Source organism: Ictidomys tridecemlineatus, unplaced genomic scaffold (assembly GCF_052094955.1).
Source record: "Ictidomys tridecemlineatus isolate mIctTri1 unplaced genomic scaffold, mIctTri1.hap1 Scaffold_138, whole genome shotgun sequence".
Taxonomy (NCBI): domain Eukaryota; kingdom Metazoa; phylum Chordata; class Mammalia; order Rodentia; family Sciuridae; genus Ictidomys; species Ictidomys tridecemlineatus.
In genome coordinates this window covers 197,507-220,236 of record NW_027521230.1, presented here as the reverse complement: position 1 = coordinate 220,236, position 22,730 = coordinate 197,507, and the positions used below count along the sequence as shown (strand labels likewise).

At 40.8% G+C, this 22,730-nt stretch overlaps 1 protein-coding gene across 1 annotated transcript in view; it reads right to left on the bottom strand.

Moving 5' to 3' along the window:
* The window catches only part of LOC144364806 (uncharacterized), a 34,496-nt gene that overhangs the window by 8,435 nt on the left and 3,331 nt on the right, over nt 1-22,730 (bottom strand). The window contains 4 exon segments of the mRNA XM_078035952.1: nt 6,133-6,367; nt 8,694-8,776; nt 11,732-12,064; nt 12,191-12,427. Coding sequence (XP_077892078.1) covers nt 6,133-6,367; nt 8,694-8,776; nt 11,732-12,064; nt 12,191-12,427 — 888 coding nt within the window.

The window sequence follows — 22,730 nt, the reverse complement described above, 5'->3', positions numbered from 1 at the left end:
TGGATCCAGAGTGCACACAGCAGATCTTATCCACGTTTCTGCATGTTATATTAAAATCATTATGGAAACTCTCTTATTTTCTAAAACAACCTGTCACTCTCCTAAATCAGAAGTGATCACTGTGAAAAATTGCCATAAATTCCTTAAAAGAATTTAAGTAAATATACAGCCTGCATCTGGCAAGAAAAGCAAATTATTGTTTCCCACTCAACCATCACTTAAAATCTGATAAAGTACATTGAAGGGAGAGTTTCTTTTAGAAATTTCTTTTCCAAAAAAAAACCCAAGTCAGGAGGCTCACAAGTTCAATGCCAGACTCAGCAACAAATTGAGGCCCTTAGCATGTTGGCAAAACTCTATTCAAATAATATATATATATATATATATATACATATATATATATATATATATATCGAGGGCTGTGCTGTGGCTCATTGATTAAGCACCCAAGGGTTCACACCATAGTATCCTTCTTCAAAATAAAACAAGAAAGGTGTTCTGAGGAAGGAAGGAAGCCCACACAGGCCAGGAGAAATCCCTTCAGAGAGGACCAAGACCCACATGCTCAGCACTGGCTGCTCCCCAGGATGGTTCTGCAGAGTAAAGGCACAGCACAGTTTTAAACAGCTCCACTGTGTGTTCAAGCAGAGGTCCCAGAACAACTTCCAAAAAAAAAAAAAAATCCAACAACAGAAAACATGACAACTGAGCTTTTGCTATTTCTATGGCTCTTTCCTAGCTTCTTTTGTAGGGGCAAATGAGGGCCAAGATCCCGAGATCTGGAATCAACAGTTTATTAGTGGTACCACAGATCAGGGGAATAATTCCTCAAGCCTGAGCCCTGAGCACAACAGGCTTTTACTATTATACATAAGCAAGTTTTGAGTACATCAAGGCAAGGGAGTTGGGTAATATATTGGAGGGTTGATTTTATATTCCTTATGTGGGCACAAGCTTGTCAACAGCCTAAGGACTCAGATCATTCAGATTAGGGACTTATAAGACCAAAAGGAATTGCTCACTCCTGGCTACTTTGTTGTCTCCTTCTGCTGGCATGGTTATCTTGTTACAGCCACCTGCAGCTTCTTAAGCCTCCACGTGAAGTGTCAATAAGCAGAGCTGCTGTGCATCAGGTGAAAAACAGCCTGTCAGCTCTGAAACTGCTGCAGTTTCCATTCTGCTCTACCACACTGCCATTCAGAAAAATCTGTCAAATGAGTGAACAAACACTAACTCATTACAAGAGCACATATAACATATATCTCTAGAAAAACACACAAAGCCTTCAACAAACAGGAATAGCACCATAAGAGAAAGGGGAGAAACACATTTCATTCACTTTTCAACAACAACAACAACAACAAAGGTTTAAAAAGAATACTGAGAGACAGGAAATCATGGCTCATGAATGGAAAATAAACCAATTGAAATTGACCATCCTTGAGAAAGATCAGGCTCTGGGACACCTAGGCTAATTTTTTTCTTTTCATTTATTTCTTTGTTTGTTTGTTTATTGGATGAGGGATTGAACCCAGGGGTGCCTAAACACTGAGCCACATCCCCAGCTCTTTTAATTTTATTTTTATTTTGAGAAAGAAAAATCTCTGGGCAGTTCAGGGCCTGTGTTACTGAGACTGGCTTTGAACTTGCAGCCCTCTGGTCTAAGCCTCCTGTGATGCTGGGGTTACAGGCATATGCCACTGTGGTGACACTAGGCCCAAATTTCAATAAACTGTCTAGAATTTTTAATATGCATGCCCCTGAAACAGAGTCAGAATATATCAGGTGGAAACACACAGAACTGCCCAGGACGATGAGGAATCCACAGTTACACTAGGAGACATCAGCACAACTCAGTCGGGTCTAAGACCTCGCAGCAGAGCAGCAGACGGGAAGGCTTCTCTGGCCATCAGCCAACAGCAAAGCACAAAGCCTTCTCAGGGTCATAGCAATGCTACCCAGAATAGCCGCATTCCAAGCCATAAACCCCACCTCAACAAGCATGCAACACCAGTGAAATCCAGAGCATGCTCAGAGAATATGGGAGTTAAATCAGAAACTAGATCAGAACAGCTGAAAAGCCTCCAGGAAATGGGAGGTGAAACAGGTCTGTAAACAGGAGGAAGAGTTCACTCAAGGGAAAAGTTGACCATTTTGAGGAAAATAAAATGGAAAAGTCAGTGTGAAAAAACATCACAGATGGTGCTTTTGTGGTATTGAAGGCATCCAAAGCACATTTGAGAAAAGAAGACCTAAAAGCAATCATGGAAACTTCCACTTCAGGAAACCAGAGAAAAAAGAGCAAGGTAAATAAAAGTTAAGCACAGGGAAGTAAAAGATAGGGTGTTGATGAAACAACAATCAGGAAATCAGAAGTCTGCAAAACCAAGTTCTTCATGAACATCAGCATCCCTGATGAACCCATATGAGGCTAGGAAAATGGAGGACAAGGGCTGGGATTGTGGCTCAGTAGTAGAGCACTTGCCTAGCACCTATGATTCACTGGGTTCAATCCTCACCACCACATATAAGAACTAAATAAAACAAAGGTATAAAAAATACAATAACATTGAAAAATTAAGAAAACAGTACAGAGAAACTCATTAGGTTTAAACAAGCCATCCTTACCATTCATGGGCAATTCAAGAAGATTGTGAACATGTGCTTGACACAATCAGATAACTTAGAGGATCTGAGCCGATTCTTTAAGAAAGACAATATTCTATAGCTTCTGCAGAAAGAGAAATACACAAAACAGACGAGCCCATGCCTACTGAACAAACTGACTCAATTACTAAGTACTACACAATAAAGAAAACACAAGGCTCTGACAGTCATACAGGCTTCCGCAAGACACTGAAGAACTGCCACTAATTTTGTACTTTCTTTTTCTGGAACACAGAAGCAGAGTAAGCACATTCTAATTTCTTCTGAGGAATACGTTATGATATTATCAAAATTAAACAGATAATATAAGAAAACAATGAATTATGCATGATCATAAATGCAAAATTCCTCCACAAACATTACTTAACTGAATCCAAAAATAAAAAAAAGATAATTATACACAAAGGCCAAGAGGGATTTAGGACACCTATTCAAAATTTAAAACCCAGTTAACAGCATCCATCACAACAAAAAGCTAAATAATAAACATCATGAGTTTATCAACAATTAAAGAAAAGTCAAGAATAATGAAATAATGTGCTCAAAAGAAACACAAATTTCTTTATCAAGAGACAGCATGATTCTCTACCTTATGTGAGATAAACCAAAGAATTATGAAAATAAACAAGATGACATTAGGGTTGTACAACACAAGGTTAATAAGTAGGACTATCATTATACTGATGTCAGCAGCAATCTGGGCACAGAAGCCATGCCTAAGTTTCATGGACTCAGGGGCCAAAGACAGGAGTATCATAGCTTTGAGGCCAGCCTGGGCTATTCAGCAAGACTGTCTCAAAAAAAAAAAACAAACAAACAAACAAAAAAAAACCTGGGGATGTAGCTCAATGGTAGAGCACCCCTGAATACCACACCTAGCAACAGAAAACAAAACATTAACAATAACACACACCACTTATATAGCACAAAGGAAAAAAAGAGAGAAATACTCAAATATCAATCTGAAAAAAATCTCTTATGACAAAAACTGCAAGCTTCTAAGGAGAGTATAAAAGACAATGCAAATATTTCATGTTCATAGATGGAAATAGTTTTATCATCAAGTCATACCAATTTTAGTGATGCATTCAATAAAATCCCAATAAAAAATCTTTTAGTTAGATTTTCAGTCATGAAAGACTCAGAACGACCAACACAGTAATGAATACTAAATTCAAAGAATGGACACTACCTAAGGTTAAGAAGTACAAAAAAACTACAATCATCAAGATGGTGTAGTATTTGACACTGTATAAATACATTCCACTGATCTTTGACAAAGAAGCAAAGGAAAAGCAGTGGAAAACATACTCTTTTGGAAAATGTTGCCAAAGCACCTGGATATTAACATTCAAAGAAATGAAACATGCTCACTTCACAAATGTCTCAAAGCCAGCTCCCAGTGGAGACCATCAGAAATTTAGTTAGAATTGGTCTTAATCAAAAATAAAAATGGGCATACTGGGGCTGTTGCTCAGTGGCAGGGCCCTTGCCTAGCATGTGTGAGGCACTAGGTTCTCTGCTTAGCACCACATAAAGATCAACAAATTAAAGTTATTCTGTCCATCTACAACAAAAACAAAAATTTAAAATAAATTTTTAAAAATGTGCTGGATGTATTCAGTGCTCAAGTGCCTCTATTTTTAATCCTGAGTAAAATACCCACCCACCTGGAAAACCCGTTCATAAAGATGAAAGTATTTTTTGAAGGATAACTCTTATCCCAGGCTTGAATCCCCAACACTCAATACATGAATAAATAAATAGCAGTCTATACACTAATTTTCTTGGGCTGGGGAGCAGCTTGATAGTAGAGCATTTGCCAACCATGCATGAGGCCCTGAGTTCAATCCCCAGCAGTCCACACATACACACACACAAAAAAAAAAGAAAGAAAGAAAGAAAGAAAGAAAGAAAGAAAGAAAGAAAGAAAGAAAAGGAAAACAAGGTAAACTGCCCCAGGAATTGCTCCTCCCTACAGGGAGCTATAAGGTTGTTAATGTGTCCTGGGCTGCTCCATCCTGCCCTTTCCTCTTCAGCCCACCTGTGTCCCACCTTTCGGCCATCCTAAGGAGCATTCCTGGGCCTAGTCAGGTGTGCAGGAAGGAGAAAGATAAGGGGAAGAGGGCAGGAGAACAGAAGAAGCCTAGGACACATAAAAAGGTGGAACACTGTCAGACCCGCTGACAATCTGTAATTCCTGGTACAACAGAGATGCTTAAAAAAGACACACGCACATACACACATTCAGTAGAAAATGAGCACCGTATTTTCTCTCCTTCTTTCATACAGCATTGTTAATTAAAACAAGGGGAAAGAAAAAACATCCTTTTGGCAGCTTAAGCCTTACAAGCATGGATAAACATTCTCAGGAAAACTTTGTTTATGGTCACAGTGCTCTGTATTTCTTATCAATTAACTTGTGGTTAGTTATTCCCAGGCAAACACACACACACACACACACACACACACACATAAATTTTACACTTGGCAGAACATTCTTTTATCTTCTTAAGACAGCAAAAAGGACACAGTTCAAATAGTTCATACTTTCTCACAGAACTCCTTGTTAAGCACAGCAAAACTTAACTGTTTGTGTGCATGAGCACACAGAACACCTTCCTTGTTGGGATACCAGGATACCAGCTGTGGCCCTTTCTCCCTCCTGGGAGAAGACTAGGTTACTCCTTTTAGGTAAACCCTACTTTATGTTTGCCTCAGTGTGCTTCTCTAACGTTCAGACTTCAACATGTGGGGAGGCAGGACTCCTCACTGATAACTGAAAGTATCACTTTCATTTACATCAAAGAACCTTCAGACAACTTGACTTTGTCTAACTAGACCAATATGAAGGCAGGAAGACAGGTTCTGTGTGGACAGCAAGCGTTATCTTGGGCTATCTTAAGCCCTGTAATAGCCAATTACCTTACTTACTGTGTCATACGAAAATTCTTAAAACTACTAAACTTCTCAGAATATATCACTAACTTTATCAGACGTTCTAAATAGGAAACCAGCAAGGAGGGGAGGGGACCCCAGGGACCTAGGCCACCCATCCAATAATGAGGACCCACTGGAGAGGGCTTAGGGAGACCAACCAGCAGCAAAAGGGCCTTAGGCTTCGCAGCTGACCACAGAGAGTAGCCACCCATCCCAACCCTGGGCCCTTGCCATATGCTAGCCAGGACAAGACCCCAGGCTCTGACCAACCCCAGGAAGCCAACATCCACCGCACCATGTAGGAGCAGAGGAAAGAAGCTCAGGGCCACCCGCCAGCAGGAACAAGGTTGAACGCTCTGCCCCTGACTTCAAGGACCCACCACCCAGTCCAACCGATGGAACCAGGGGATGGAGACCCTCGGCCACCCACAGGAAGCAACTCTGCCACACTTCCTAGCTCACCGCCATGCTAGGGCCCCAGGGCAGGTGATGAGCCAGTCCCATCAGCCCTGGTGGCAACCTCACCAGTTTTAGCTTCCTTGGTGACCCAGTGTTCTCTCCAGGAACTTCCTGGCACCCGAGATTGCAACACAGGAGGTGCAGAGTCACTTGGGCCTTGAAAAGGGCAAAGCGGAGTTGATGAAGACAAAAGCTCCAGAGATTGGAGAAGCCCGCCCTTCCCCTCCATTGGCGCACCTGATTGGACAGTTCCACCCGCGTCCCTGATTGGTCAGGCTTGCCTCTGTATCGTGACTGACAGCTGAAGATAATTAGAAAATAGTTAAAGGGACAGGTTCTTGGCCCCAGCCCTTTTCAGGTGGAACTTTTTGATTGGGCTGGATACTAATTCAGGTAGGAAGCATTTGCTTGGAACTTGGTGAAGATGGTGACCTCTGGGAGAGAGAGCATGAGCTGAAGTCAAGCCCTAATCTGACATGATGAAAACGTGGGCCTACTTTTTCTTTTATTAGGTGCAGAGTCTCCAATCTAATTTCTAGGTGCTTGATCCACTTTAATTTGAGTTCTGTACGTGGTGAGAAGTAGAGGTTCAATTCCATTTTGCTACATCTAAATTACTACTTTGCAGCACCATTTTTTGAAAAAACGATCCTTTCTCCAATGTATGTTTGAGAAAGAGAGGGAGCCCAGCAGAAGGGATTTGTAGCCCTTCTGCTGTGCTGCCTAAATATAATAGGGTCTCTGGGTTTGCAAGCTGCCTTGTTGGAATAAGGGGGGTTCAGTGTTCAGCTTTGGGGGGTGGGGGCGGCGGGGGGGGCGGTGGGGGTGGTGTTTAGTATTCAGCCTTGAGCAGGGGGCTGAAATGTTCACCCTTGAGTGCAGGGTTTGAGCATTTGGGCTTGAGACAAATAGGCAATAAAGAACAGACAGATGGGGATTTGAGTGTCCAGGTTATCCTGCACTTCATGCTCTCTCTCTCAGAGGTCACCATCTTCACCAAGTTCCAGACTGCCCTGCACCTAACACAACTAAGGCAAAATTGTTGAGCCAAATATTCCAGCTCTTTTTATTTTATTTTATTCATTTATTTATTTATATTTTATTTTGAGACAGAGCCTTGCTCATTTGCTTAGGGCCTTGCTAAGTTGCTGAGGCTGGCTTTGAATGGCAATTCTCCTGCCTCAGCCTCCCATACCACTGGAATTGCAGGGATGTGCCACTAAGCTGGGCAGCATTGAAAGGCAAGTGACCACAACACTTGGAGCAACCAAGATATCTTTATTGCAGCAGTGAAAAAGAGGAGAAGAGAGAAAGAGAGAAAGAAAGAGTGGGGAAAGAGAAAAGAAAGAAGTGGAGAGCAGAGAGAGAAGAGAGGGAGAGGGAGAGGGAGGGTGAGAGTGAGAGAGAGTGAAAGAGAGAGAGCAAGAGAGGGGGGCCCAGCAGGAAGGAGTTTTTATAGCCAAAATCTAATGGGATCTCTGGATCTGCAAGCTGCCTTGTTGGCATTCAGTTACTGAATCATACAGTGGTTGCTAAGGTGTCATCTTCTGCCTTCAGGCAGATGGGGGCAGGGGTCAGATGTGGGTTTTGGATGTACCAGATGGGTGGGGGTCGAGGGTTCAGCCTTGAATGGGCTTCAGTGCTCAGACTTGAGTGGGGTTGAGTGCTCAGCCTTGAGTGGGTTGAGTGTTCAGACTTGATGCAAACAGGTGATAAAGGACCAGGCAGAGGGGGGTTTGAGTGCGTGGGCTATCCTGCAGCTAATGTTTGTTCAGCCTGCCCTGCAGACAACTTAGTTAGTTCAGCCTGCCCTGCACCTAACAAGCATAATTTGCTAAGTTGCTTGAAGTTGCAACAGCTGATACTATATATGTATAGAGAAATGTTTTTCATTGAGGTGCTGTGGAATAATCTCTCTGAGCTGAGTCTATGACACTTGTTTTTATTTTTTATTTTTTGAGCTAGGGTTTCACAGTTTGCAGATGCTGAACTGAACTTTGGGCTCCTGCTGCCTCTGTATCCCCAAGTAATTTTTGTTGTTATTGTTTTTTTTGTTGTTGTTGTTTTCATGGTGAGGTTAAAACCCAGGGCCTCACAGGTGCTAGAAAAGCCTCTCTCTCTCATAACAGCAGACCCACACCAAGACACATTTTAATGAGAATGACTAACACAGAGAATAAAGATAAAATCTCAAAGGCTGTGAGAAAAAAAAAATTACATGCACGGAAAAATCAATTTGGATCTTAACTGATTTCTCAGCCCAGACCCTCAAAAATAGGAAGTCCTAAACAATATATTTCAATCACTGAAAGAAAATAGATGCCAACTAAGAATTTTATATCCAGCAAAATTAAGATACAGATTTGAAAATAAAATTAAATCATTCCACAATAAACAAAAAGTTAAAGAATGCACAACTAGAAAGTCTACACTACAGAGCATTCTCAACAAAATATTCCATGAGGATGAAGTGGAAAAAAAAAAGTGAAAACCAGCAAAGGGAGGGTCTACACTAAAGGGACATTCAATCAAAGGAGAAACTAGGACAAATCAAAAACAAGAAATAAATCAAGATGACAGGGAATACAAACCATATCTCAATAATAATATTAACTACCTAAACTCACCAATCCAAAGACGGAGACTGGCAGATTGTATTAAAAAGCAAGATCCAACAAAATGCTGTCTCATGGGCAAAGATATCCACAGTCTGAAAGCGAAAGGATGGGGAAAAACTTATCACTCAAATGGATTGCTGAAACAAGCAGGGGTTTCCATTTTTGTTTCAGATAAAGAAGAGTTCAAACCAAAGTTATTCAGAAGAGACAAAGAAGGATATTTCATACTTCTTAAGGGAAGTGTGTATCAGCAAGATATAACACACTTATGACCCAAACAATTAACATCTATTAACATCAAACAAACCCTTCTCAATTGCAAGAGTCAAATGGACCACAATACAATACTGGGTGATTTTAACACACCTCTCTCACTACTGGACAAAAACTAAATAGGGAAACTATAAAACTAAATAATGCAATCAAGAATTAGACTTAATAGACACATATAGATTATTTCATACATCAACAAACAAATACACTTTCTTCTCAGCAGCACAAGACACCTTCTCTAAAATAGATTATATTTTATGCTGAAATGAAACTATTAGTAAATACAAAACAGCAGAGATAATATCCTGCATTCTATCAGACCACAATGGAATGAAATCAGATATCAATGATAAAATTAAAAATAGAAGCTACTGTCAAAAATGGTTACTAAATAATACACAATTGAATGATGAATGGATAGTAGAAGAAATTAAGGATGAAATTTTAAAAAATCTTAGAGTTAAATGAGAACACTGATACAACATACCAAAATCTCTGGGACACTATGAAGGCAGTACTAAGAGGAAAGTTCATTGCATTGAGTTTATTGACTAAAAGAATAAAAAGGTTAACAAACGAATGACCTAACACTACATCTCAAAGCCCTAAAAACAGAGGAACAAATCGACCAAAAGCAATAGAAGACAGGAAAAAATTAAAATTAGAGCTGAAATCAATGAAATCTCAACAAAAGAAACAATTAAAAAAATTTACAAAACAAAATGTTGGTTCTTTGAACCAATTATTAAAATAGATAAAACTCTGGCCATTCAAACAAAGAGAAAACTCAAATTACCAAAATACAAGATGAAGAAGGAAATATCACAGTGGACATGTCTGAAATGAAGAAGATAATTAGAAACTATTTTGCAAATTTATACTCTAATAAAATGGAAGACATAAACAAATTTCTAGAGAAATATGACCTACACACTCTAAATGAGCAGGTCATATAATTTAAACACATCAGTTTCAAGTAATACAATAGAAAATGCTATTAAAAGCCTACTAACTAACAAAAGCCCAGGACCAGATGAATTCTCAGCCAAGTTCTACAAGACTTTCAAAGAATTAACACCAATACTCCTAAAAATTGACAAGGAGGGAACCCTTCCAAATTTATTCTATGAGGCTAATATCACCCTGATACAAAAACCAGTCAAAGACACACCAAGGAAAGAAAACTTCAGACCAATAGCCCTGATGAACATAGATTCAGAAATTCTCAATAAAATTCTGGCAAATCATATACAAAATATATTTAAAAAACAGTGCATCACCATCAAGTTGGATTCATCTCAGAGCTGCAAGGTTAGTTCAACATACAGAAATCAATATACGTAATACATCATATTAGCAGCCTTAAAAACAAGAATCACATGATCATCTCAATAGATACAGAATAAGCATTTGACAAAATACAGCACACTTTAATGTTCAAAACACTAGAAAAACTACAGATAGTAGAAACATATGTCAACATAAGGCTATATATACTAAACTCAAGGCCAGCACCATTCTAAATGGAGGAAAATTGAAAGCATTCCTGCTAAAAATTGGAACAAGAAAAGGATGTCCTCTTTCACCACTTCTATTCAACTTCATCGTTGAAATTCTAGCTAGAGTAATTACAAGAAAGAAATTAAAAGAATATAAACAGGTAAAGAAGTACTCAAGCTATCACTCTTTGCTGATGACATGATTCTATATCTAGAAGATCAAAAAAATTCCACCAGAAACCTTCTAGAACTAATAAATGAATTCAGCAAACTAACACCACATAAAATCAACACCCATTAAATCAAATGCATTCTTATACATTAGTAAAGAATCCACTGAAAGAGAAATTAGGAAAACAACTCCATTCAAAATAGCCTCAAAAAATATTAAAATACCTGGGAATCAATCTAACAAAAGAGGTGAAAGATCTCTACAATGAAAACTTCAGAACACTAAAGAAAGAAATTGAAGAAAACTTCAGAAGATGGAAAGATCTCCCATGCTCCTGGATAGGCAGAATTAATATTGCCAAAATGGCCATACTACCAAAAGCATTAATACAGATTTAAATCTATCACCCATCACCCATTTGACTCCTGAATGTGGCAGCATTGAGGGCAGGGCTGTGCCTTATTCCTCACTCTTCAGGTAAGAAATTCAAGGTTAACATAAACAACTCCACACACAATCTGTGATTACAAAAGTTCTCCCTAGATTTGGAGACATTATTTAATGAACAAAGGAATCTTTATGTCAAACATGCACACATGGCCATCTAGAAACTCAATTGTTTTTAAAGAACTGTATATGACACTTCTATGCATTCAATTAAAATAAAATACTCATTTTGAAGTTGACTTACTAATGAGACCTGTAAATTGCAGGTCTTCTATCCCAGTACCTTACAGAGGGTGACTTTTCATAAGCTGTAATCACAGTTCTACTAATGCAGTCACATGCTTCTCTATGACAACATGGTTAGAACCATAGCCTCCCTGTCTTCCTGACGGCTGGGGAGTGCAACCGTCATCACACTGCCCAAGCTGTAGAGGGGTTCCTGCAGAGAAGCCCAGCATCCCTTTGGTGCCACACCTGAAACTTCAGAATATTCAGTGGACCTTCACCTGCAGCCCTGACTCTGAGCATCTCTACTGGAGGCAGTCCTAATGTTGGGTCAGTGCTCACATTTGGTCAATACTCATGAAGCCCAGTCCTCATAGTCACGTTTTCCCACATGCTGAACATTTCCATAGGGTTTTTCTCAGGGCTCCCACCACATCCTTATTTCGAAGACTATAGATCAAGGGGTTCAGCATTGGTGTCACAAGGGTATGGAAGATAGACACAACTTTATCTTGGCCTGGAGTATGGGAAGAGATTAGCCTCATGTACATGAAAATGATGGCGCCATAGTATAGGCTGACCACCACCAAGTGAGAGGAGCAGGTAGAGAAAGCTTTCTTTCTCCCCTCGGCAGAAGCCATGTGGATGATGGTGACCAGGATGAGTATGTAGGAGGCAAGGATGACGGAGAATGGAATGAGAAGCAGAATAGTGGTACTGATCAACACCCCCGTCTCATATGCCAAGGTGTCCTCACAAGAGAGCTGCAGGACACCAGGGAGTTCACAGTAAAAATGATGGATTTCTCTGGGTCCACAGAAAGGGAACTTCATGGTGTAGGCAGTGTGTACCAAGGCATTGAAAGCACCACTCACCTATGAGCTCAGTACTATCTGCCTGCAAAGGGGCCAGTTCATGTGCAGCAAGTAGTGGAGAGGCTTACAGATGGCCACATATTGGTCATAGGACATGAGTCCCAAAAGGATGCACTCAGTTCCACCCAAGGCCAATCCCAGGAAGATTTGTGTCCCACAGCCAGACACAGAGATGGCAGTCTTGTGCAGAAGGAAGTCAGACATCATCTTGGGGACAATGACAGTTGTGAACAGGATGTCAATGAGAGAGAGCTGCCACAGGAAAAAAGTACATAGGAGTGTGCAGAAGGGGGTCCACCAGGATCAGCAGGATCAGGAGGCTGTTTCCTGTCAGTGTGACAAAGAACATCATGGAGATGAGCATGAAGACACAGAAGTGAGCTGGTGTGTGCTGCAGCAGTCCCAGAAGAAGAAACTCAGCCACACTGTGGTTCTCCTAACTTGTCATGCTTGGAAGCTCCACCAAGGTCATAGAAAATGCACCCAAGTATAAACACTATTTTATGGTAAAGTTGGACTATTTGGAAATTGGCCCATCAAAACATTTTTCATATTATATGTGACAGTTTCAGAAAAAATGGTGACTCCTGCAGGTGTAGGTTCATCCAGTTATACCTGTCTAGTTTACTAAATGCTCTATCAGGTGAAGGCTTCTGTTGATTTTTTCATCTTTTGCTGTATTTTGAGCAAGGGCTTCTTGTCCAGGGCAGCTGAATGGAGGGGAGTCTGTCTGTGTCTCACCAGCACTTTGGGTGCAGACTGGCCAGTGAGTCAGAGCTGCTCCCATTGACTCCCTGAGCTCCCCCACTGCAGCATCCCCTCTGCATTATGACTGTGATGTCTGGAAGGAAGCAAAGTTCTGTAAGTGTTCTGGGCATGAAGACAGCACTGTAGACCTGAGTACAAGTGGGCTCCCTGTTGGTTCACGGACCATTCTAATGCTCCTAGACTGATTTTTTTGCGGATGTTTTCCTCACTGCTGGTAACTTAAAGCATTTACACAGTCTCACTCACCTGAGGGACTATTCACCCACCTTTAAGAACAAAGGAGGACAGGGAGAATGTTCCGGCAGGTGTTTGCTCTTCGTGTTGAAGACAGGGCTATCTCCATATGCGTGTTCACCTTGGACACCTGTCTTCCGTGGTCTCACATATCGATGTGCACTTCTGCCTCAAAGGGAAGGCTGTACTCAGACTGGCAGAGCTGCTCACTGCCGAAGCCCAAGTTCCTCAGCCTTGTGAGCACACCCCTTCAGGAGGGGCCTGCAGCCTTCCATTGCAGATAAGTCAGACCTTCTCTTTACAGTAAACCAAAAGGCTTTATCAAACTGGTGAAGTTTTTATTAGGTCAGTCCACCTTTAAATACCATTGGATACCGTTTACATTACTTTGTGAAGTAATAAATCTGTCTTCCAATAATCTGTGCATCTAAATTTCATAAACATATCTTCTGGTTCTTTATACTGTGGGAACTATGGGAGATGCTAATGAGGACTAAGTGGCAAATATGTTCTTCTCATGAATAATTTTAGCAGTGGGCTCCATAACCCAAGTACATTTGTTTTAAAATATATAATGAACAGCAGATGATCAGAAGAGACACACCCTTCAACAGTAGGGCAATCAATGGGTACCTATTTTAATTATAGGTCTCATACACATAAAGCAGGAAAATTTTAAAAAATGGCAACGGGATTTACAAAGAGTAAGAAAAACAGCCAAATATCTGGACATTAATAAAATGCTGGGATGCTCTGTTGCCATCCATCCAAATGATTTTTTCTTAGTGGAGATTACAGTTTCCAATTAATCAGATTAAAAAAGAAAAGTGTTAATGTGAAGCAAGTACCAGTTAACGAGTCTCCTGCATAGGATAAATGCCTGACTCTTGGCATAGGTGTACCTCTCAGACATCTTCTCATGTGCCCTTGGGCTGTCCTGGTCTCTCATTGCACCCAGAGGCCTCTGAATCTTCCCAGCTGAAGCCAACCTCATCCCCCATCTGCCCACCGCTGCCCGACTGCTGATGAGGTTGCAATCACTATCAAGCTCTTTCTGAGTTTTGCTGCATTATTATACTTCATGTTCTGATGTATGCCAAATGTATTTTTAGAGTTCTGGTTTCTACAACAGCATGTTCTCACTAAACAAAGAACCTTTTACATTTTATTCACTCATACAGATCAGACAGGATTAAATACATTTTAAATTGTACTTTGGTCAAGTATGGAACTTGATTCAGCTTTACTTGTAAGTTTTTTCTGCTAGTTATATATCTTGGAATGACTATTTATATGTCTACATGACTAGTTATATGTCTTGGAATGAAATAATACAATCTAAGTCTCAGTTTTAACCATCAAAAAATTGAGATTGTTTTTAATGTAGCTCAAAATTTTCCAAACAAAATATGTTAGAAAATATATACACTTTTAAATTGTTAAATAATAGTTGGATTGATGTTATTGAATTATCTTCATAACACTTCTTTTAACCTGAGATCAAAGTCTGTTCTTCAGTTGTGATTAATTATCAGAGCCCATGTGCAGCTGTCCCATATTTCAGATTTCCCACCACCACCACTGTCCTCTCTGTGCCTCATGGGGACCCTGAGGAAATCTCTGCTCTGCACTGTCCAGGGATGTCTGCATGGTCACTGAGGGGTAGGCCGTACAACATCTATGGTCATTACAAAGCCGGGTTTTCTGCTGAGCTCGACTCACACCTGTGATCTCACTGTCAGTTGTGGCCTCTGGTTTGCAGTGAATTTGTATTCTAGAACTGCACTTAGCAACAAAATGAGATTATTATCTCTAGCTGGAAAGGAAAAGCAATTTACACATGAAGTTTTGATGGCAGTAGCTGGGACAAAGATCCAACGGACACGATGCTCTTTGTATCCACAGTCATTGCCATTTTCTATTGTTTGGACCAATTCTTGGAACTTGTTTATTTATTTCTTCTTCAATTTCAATCTCATGTCTGCCCCTCTTTCACTCTCCACTTTCTTCCTCTTTCTGTTTACAAAAGTGCCAGATCTAAATTCAAAATTCATATAGAATTTTTTTAAGTTAGCAAATTAATCTTTGTTAGCTTAAAAGGAAATGATCTTTAAGTTGCCTGCTCACATGGTATGAGAAAATTCTTAATGATAGTGAGAAAGCTTGAAGATATATTAATTGATCTAAATAATACCTGAACCACATAACTTAAATTGTATGTTGAATGATGAATTATGGGTATAGGTGAACATGTAGGAAAGTATCAGAGAGACACAGTAAAATCAAAGGAAGAATTTCAAAAGATTTAATTTCAAAAAGGATGGAACAGGCTGGAAGCAATGGCACATGCTTGTAATCCCAGCAGCTTGAGAGGCTGAGGCAGGAGGATCACAAGTTCAAAGCCAGCCTTAGCAAAAGTGAGGTGATAAGAACTCAGTGACACTCTTTCTTTTAATGAAATATGATATAGGGCTGGGAATATGGCTCAGTGGTCAAGTGTCCCTGAGTTCAATCCCTAGTACCCCCAAAAAATACATAAATAAAAATAGGACATAGAAAGAAAACAATTAAGCAAAATGTAAGTGTGTTAATGGAAGACACCTAAGATTGGTTGTTTTCCCAAGGTGTGTAAATAGAGGAATGCACATGTGATTACACAACAATTTGGCATTGTGTTAATGCAATTTAAATAATTTTGTAGCCCTTACAGATGAAGTCAATTAGGAAGATGTTTTCTCGATGAAATTCAACCATCCTCATTGTGAGATTTTACAAACAGAAGATCCTAAGCACCGAGCTATTGCACAGTGATGAGTTTCACATTGCTCACTTAGAAAGGTCCATTTTATAGGTACTCACTTTTTTACTGGTGAGTGGTTGATTCAAAACGACTAGAAAATGAACTGAATATGACCTTCCAGCTGGCCTGGGCAGGGATGGGTGTCCAAGTGAAGGGATGGCCTCTGAGCATGGAGTGTCTTCCTTGTGCAGCTGTCCCCACTGACTCCAGGAACAAACATGTGGAGCCAAATAAAGCCATCCAAGGGTGTGTACATGAGCATTTTGTTCTCCCTTGATGACTGCATCATCTTGAATGATCTCAAGTGGGAATTTTACCCCAGGGAATGCTGTGTGCATAAACGGAGACAACTGTGGAACACTTCTAATTGCCTCAACACCCTCATATCCCGGGAGAAGGAGTCTCAGGATCTAACCCATTTTGTGTGAAGCAAACAAGTACAATATGTTACAGACATCCACACAATCCCATATGGTGTGTTTTCATGGAACTCACAGCCACTCCCACTAGTGCAAGTAGCTGACAACAGGGGACATATGCACAGTTACTGTGCTATCAGCAAATCTAAAACAACTCTCACAATAATACAACATCACTTCTGGTACCATTGTGATTGTCATACACATTGTATGTAACAACTGGAATATGAAAGAAGCCCACTATAGAATGAAAAGTGGGCTTTGATCTGCATTATCCTATATAGTTTTTTAAATGGCATTTGCTTATTAAGGGAGCAACTTGTTTGTGCTGTGGAGTAGCCCACATTCTGAATTCTGCTGATCCCACCTCCATGTGCTCCCCAGCAAGGTGCACTAACCCAATGCTGCCTAGGAATTACCCAAACAGAAGGAGAGGGAAATGCATACACATACTCATGTCCACATACAGTAAAGTACTGCCCTACCTGAGAGTGTGTTTCTCAGATAAGGGAGACACAAGGAGGCCCAAGGAGCAGAATGGAGGACCTGGACTTGGTGTGTGTAAATTTAGAAAGATGAAGTACTAGAAGTTATACAGCATGTTGTTAACAGGCACATCATGTCCAAGGAAAGCCAAATGAGATAGGAGAAGAAGAAAATCATATGCTCCAACTCATACCCAACCCCCAAATAAATCCCACTTATACTAAGTACAATAGCTTACATAGTGAAATTAAACAAAAACTAGGAAAAAAAATCAATTTTTTGTTTTATATTCTTATTTTCCCTAAGGAGAAAGGCTACCTTTCTTAACAGTACCCCAAGAGGAAACAGGAAAATTATTTAAATTCACAGAACAGTCCCCAAGGGCTCTGCTTCCTCCTTCCTCTCCCTTCCCCTCCACCTGCCTGTGTCCACTCAAGCCAATAGACCATCACTCCTCACTCATCTCACTCATGGTTCTTTGCTGAAAATAGCAAGTGAAAGAGCAACATTTCAAACTTTTCTGGGATTTTATATCTCATGGGATACATCCTTTGCCTTATAAGGCTAAAACAGGTCCCAGAGTAATATAATTACCCTGATAATCACCACATTACACACCTCCCTAGGTTCTCAGACTTCCTTGAGATTTCGCTATTAGTTTACCCCACCAAAACATGGAAATAGTTTTTAAACTCTATTGTTTGTAATTTATACTGTATCATTAGAGAATTAGGTTTTGCCACTAGTATGAATAACCTCATAGAAATTTTTCAAAAAGAAGAATAAGCAAATGTGCTTAAAGATTAAATTTAATAAGATGATGTTGTATAAAGGAATGTTGTTTAATAACTAGATTTTAGCTCTTTATTTCACAAAAATAACAATGTGATGACAGATATTTGTAACCATAGGTGATGATGGGAATCAATCTTCCCCACTGCTGTAGCCACTTCACTATGGATATGCACCCCATTTATCATGTTATAAACCTCAAATATACACAACTGTAGTTATTGTAGAGAACTAAGAGAAGGGTCATTCTTTGCTTGTCCCTCAGGGACGGGGCAGATTCTGGTGGATGGAAACTGGGCTGGTACCTCAACATCAGCAGTACATGGCAGTGCCAGCTCTCTCTCCCTCTGAATCCCCAGGGATGTTCCTGTGAAGTTTGCAGAAGCCCTGCAGGGATATAGACCATCACACCAAATGAGGAACCCAGGATAAAGGGAGGATGGAGGCTGTGTTTCCCAGTCCTCACGGATCCTGGGCTGAGATCCTCCAGCACAGAGCCAATCCCACACAATTGGCTTCAAGGGTGCAGAGTGGTCCTGTCCCATATGGGTGGTGCTGAGCCCACCCAGGTTCTGTGTAATTGAAAGAGAGGTGGAGAAGGCATGCCTTAGAGTCACCACATCAACACAGGGATGAAATAGAGGAGAGACAGTAGCTTATCATAGACATTTGTGTTGGAAGAGTGTGTAGCAGATGGTGCTTTGTGAGGATTGGGCAATATTGAGTGGTCGAGCTGCTGGGTTGGTTTCTGGCTTGACCTACTGCACCTGGTGGAAACCTTCGCTGTTCAGAGGGCTCGCTAGTGCAGGTCCATGTCAGACCTGGTGGAGATGATGTCTCTGTGACACCTGATCACAGATTCCCATCAAGGGCAGTGACAAAAACTAGCAGATGACAGATGGTCACCAGGCAGTGATCTGAAAATTCAGAGGGGCAAACTCATGCAGTGGTTGGTATAAAGTGGGCCTGTGGGTTCAGGTGGTTGGCTTTGTGGGAGGAGCATGGCCTTACCCTCTCACCACCTGCCCTGCACACATGGGAAGCAATGGCAAGCATTCTGACCCAGGTGCCCCTGCTCCTCAGAGAGCTCAGGGACCACTTTGACCCATCAGTGAGCACAAAATACAATTCTGTTGCATGTTGGTTGGCTCAGTCACAATCTCTTATATCTTGTATCACTCTCTAAGGGTTTCTTTGAAGCAGATAGAAGCTATGGTGACAGGGTAGTGGCATTAACAAGGACACAGTAATAACAGAGACAGTGATGATGAGCACACACCCTGAGCACATCCTGTGGCAGACTGTGCTCCTTACCCAACTCTCCCATTATTTAATATGCTTTGTTTAACCTTCAAAGAAAAATGTGGCTCACTGCATTTATTAGAAATTTATTGCAGATATAATTTCATAGGCGATTGTGCACAAAAAAGGCCCCCCAAATTGAATCTTTGCTGAAACTATAAATGATTAAGTTTTCTTCTTTATTTCTTTTCACAGGAAATAGAGTTTGTCCATTATCATTTTTCCATAATTACTTGTGCCTAGGGCATGCTCCTTACCTAGATGAGGTGGGGGATCACGTCTTTCTGTAGTCATTCTTTACAAGACCTCTTGTAACACAACAGGAATCACATCATCCACCTTTATATTGATTCAGCATCTGACTTCTGCTTCTCCCATGAAAGTTCAGTGTCATTTGATAGGTTATGAATAACAACCACCTATTTTCAACCAGCTGGTCACTAACCTGCAAAGTCTCCTATCTCAAATTTTTGATATATGTTATAATTATTTGGTGCAGACTTGTTTCACAGAGCGGGCCTGCACTTGATCCGCTCCTTGGTCATGCTTAGCTTTCTCAATTGGCCTTTGAGTCTATGTTGGGTCTCAAAATGTCAATTAATTTCACGTAATGAACTGAAATCCAGTCTTTGGTCAGCTCTATCTTCTCAAGGAGGCCTACCCTGCATAGGCTTCTTAAAATCCCAATGCTCCCACTGGACCCGGACTCCTCTGGTCTCCTTACTGTTCTGCTGTGTGGGGTTTGCAGTCCACCTTCGCCTTCTGTTTATTAAATGAACAGGTCAATTTCACTCACCTCTCATTGTCCTTGCTCCACCAGGGTTAACCTCATGATGGACACTGCCCAGGACAGATCTGGCCTTCAGCAGTTGCTCAATCATGGGTGTTGAGCTCAGGACTAACATACGTGGGCCATGTTAGAGAGACCATTCTACCATGAGCTTGGTATGTGAGAGTCCTCTCTCAAAAGCATGCACCACAGCAGCCCATGAACAAATGAGTAAATATACAAATAGACACATAAATATTATGACAATGAAACTTCATTTTAAATGAATTTTTAAGTGGATAAAACTTACAGAGGATGAAATGTAGGATGATTTGAAATGTTGTCCTTGTTGATATGTAAGAAATGAAAGCTATATGTAGTCAAAATCAACAATGTATCTTTACAAATATATTTTACTTTTCCCTATTTTCTTAACATGTAGAATTTGAATCATAACTTTTTTTATTCTACATATGGGGAATCGTAGGTGTTAATGTTATTTATTTATACTTGGAAGGTGATTACTTGTATCCTTACTTCATACTTATTTGTAATGTTCTGTATATATGCTCTCTCCCTCAATATGGAGATTATATATATAAACATACATACATATGTTTATAAATAAAGAAATGTATGGATACACTAATCTAAATTTCCATCTTTCAACACATAGCCTAGTCAACAAAATTAGGAGCAACAAAATATTGATCAACTCATTGACAATTGCTATTGGGTTTAAATATAATTAATTTTGATCTTTCCACATGAAAATTAAGTCACTAACAGTGTATAAATGATTTAGACTTTCATATATTTTATTTATTTATTTATTTTTGTAAATGCTATTTCTGTATCATGCACTAGTTCAATTCTTAACCTTATTTCTAATTCCCTGGACAGCTAGCAGCATTTTGTTGTGGTCCTAAGTCAAAAAGACCAGCGCTGAGTGAGGTTTGTGACCCTGCCTGTGCCCCTGTCCTAGCTGTTCCAAAGGCTCTGACCCACAGCTCAGAAGCCTTGATGAAACACTCAGGTGGAAACTTCAGGCAATGTGCCTCCTGTGAGCTGGTTGGTCACAAACATTTCCCAAATCAGTGAAAATCACTCGCAACTCAAACTGAGCAATACTGTGTCTCTGGAAGCATATTTTCCCTCTGGTTTTGCTTTTCCAATTTTCCACTTTATTGAAGTCACCCCCTGACATTTACTACTGAGATCCCTGTGTTTAGCAGACCCTGTGCCCATTGTAGGTGCCATTAAAGACTTACCACAGACAGAATTTTTAAATGGACATCAAATATTTTCAATTGCTCCTAAGTTCTTCCTCCTGTGCATTTCTGACTTGACTGTGTTACTGTGGTGTTCACTGCATCTATACATCCATCCACATTTTCCCTGCAGCTCTGGGAAGCCAACATCGCTCACTCCTGTCTCCCTCAGTGTCCTGCTTCTACCTCCAGCGGCAACTTCTATGAGGCACCTAGAATTTCCACAGGCACATTTCACATCTCTTCCCACCAAGTCACCCCAGGTCTGGAGCATACTCCTAAGATGCCAGGATTATTAATGAAATTATACCTTCTGTGCCATTCAGTGGCAACTGGATTGACAGGCAGAGCTACACCTGAATCCAAAGATGAGTGCTCTAGCAGCAAGCTAGTAATGTGTGAGGAAGGAGAAAGAACCTGGTACACACCCGGCAGCTTCTCTCCTGGACATGCAACTCTTTCCCAGGGTGAAATCTGTTTCCCCACCTCACTCCATAAATCCGTGTTAATGTTGGAGAGACACACAACACAGACTTTCTACCCACCTCTCCTCTGTAATCTTAGAAGCTGGCCCCAAAATATTCTCCACATGAGTTTCAGACTTTAATTTTTTCATAAATTTTATGTACGTATGGATACATATTATATATATATATATATAATTATTGTAGAATGTTATACATTTTGAAATAAGAATTTATTCCAGGAACATATTAATATAATAATGGAAACAAAATTCACTAACTTGGGCAAATGAGATCTGGAAATGGAAAATCTACTGCCTCTCATGACAGTTGGCTGCTCTTAAAGTTTCTATTAAATTGTAATTTGGGTAATCTTCTACCAAGCATAATTCTAGTACCTTTTACTCAAAATGCTTAGCACTCACCATTTCATGAGACAGAAATTTAAAATAGTATGTTACAAAGAAAACTGAATTAATTAGCTGTCTCTAGTTTTGCCACATACACATACAGTTTCGTCCTAATGCAGACATTTCTTTTGGAACTCACTTTTAAGTACACACACACTCTGCTCCATCACATTTCCTCAATCCTCCTAAGTCCTGGTCTGCAGGCCTTCCACTGTGTCTGAGAGTTTGGGTGGTGGATCTTACCTACCTGCCTCCCTTCCATGCCTGGCTGCTTTCTGCAGCACACACCCTCCACCCAGCACTCTCAGAGGATTCAATGTCTTCAGTTCTCCAAATTCAGTGGTAAAGTCCCTCTCCACTGGACCTTGTGCTCTTGGCAAACAGATCAGTCCCCCAGGACCAGGCAGGCCTGGCAGGATGGATGTCCAGTACACTGGTGAGGCATTGAGATGGGTGTGCACTCTGCTGCAGGCTCACCCAGGAGCCCCGAGTCCCACACGTGCGCTCACATGGCCACCTCCACCTCCCTGGACCTCACCAGGTAAAAACCACAGGCAGCATTTCTCACTTAGGCTCCTCCGCTCACTGGGGCATCAGTCACCCTCACCCCAATGGCCCCGAGCCCTGGCTTGTGCAAAGAGACAAGCCATAGGGCAGCAGAAGGAGCCAGGTCCCCATGGCATGGCCTGGGAAGCAGGGGGCGGGAGCAGGCATAAATATCATGGTGACAGTGGTGGACACCTGGGGCAGCCCTGGCACTCCAGGGGGAGCAATGGCGAGGCTGGCTCTCAGGGGAGAAGTGATGGACTGTTTTGCCATCAATTAATCATGTAGAATTAA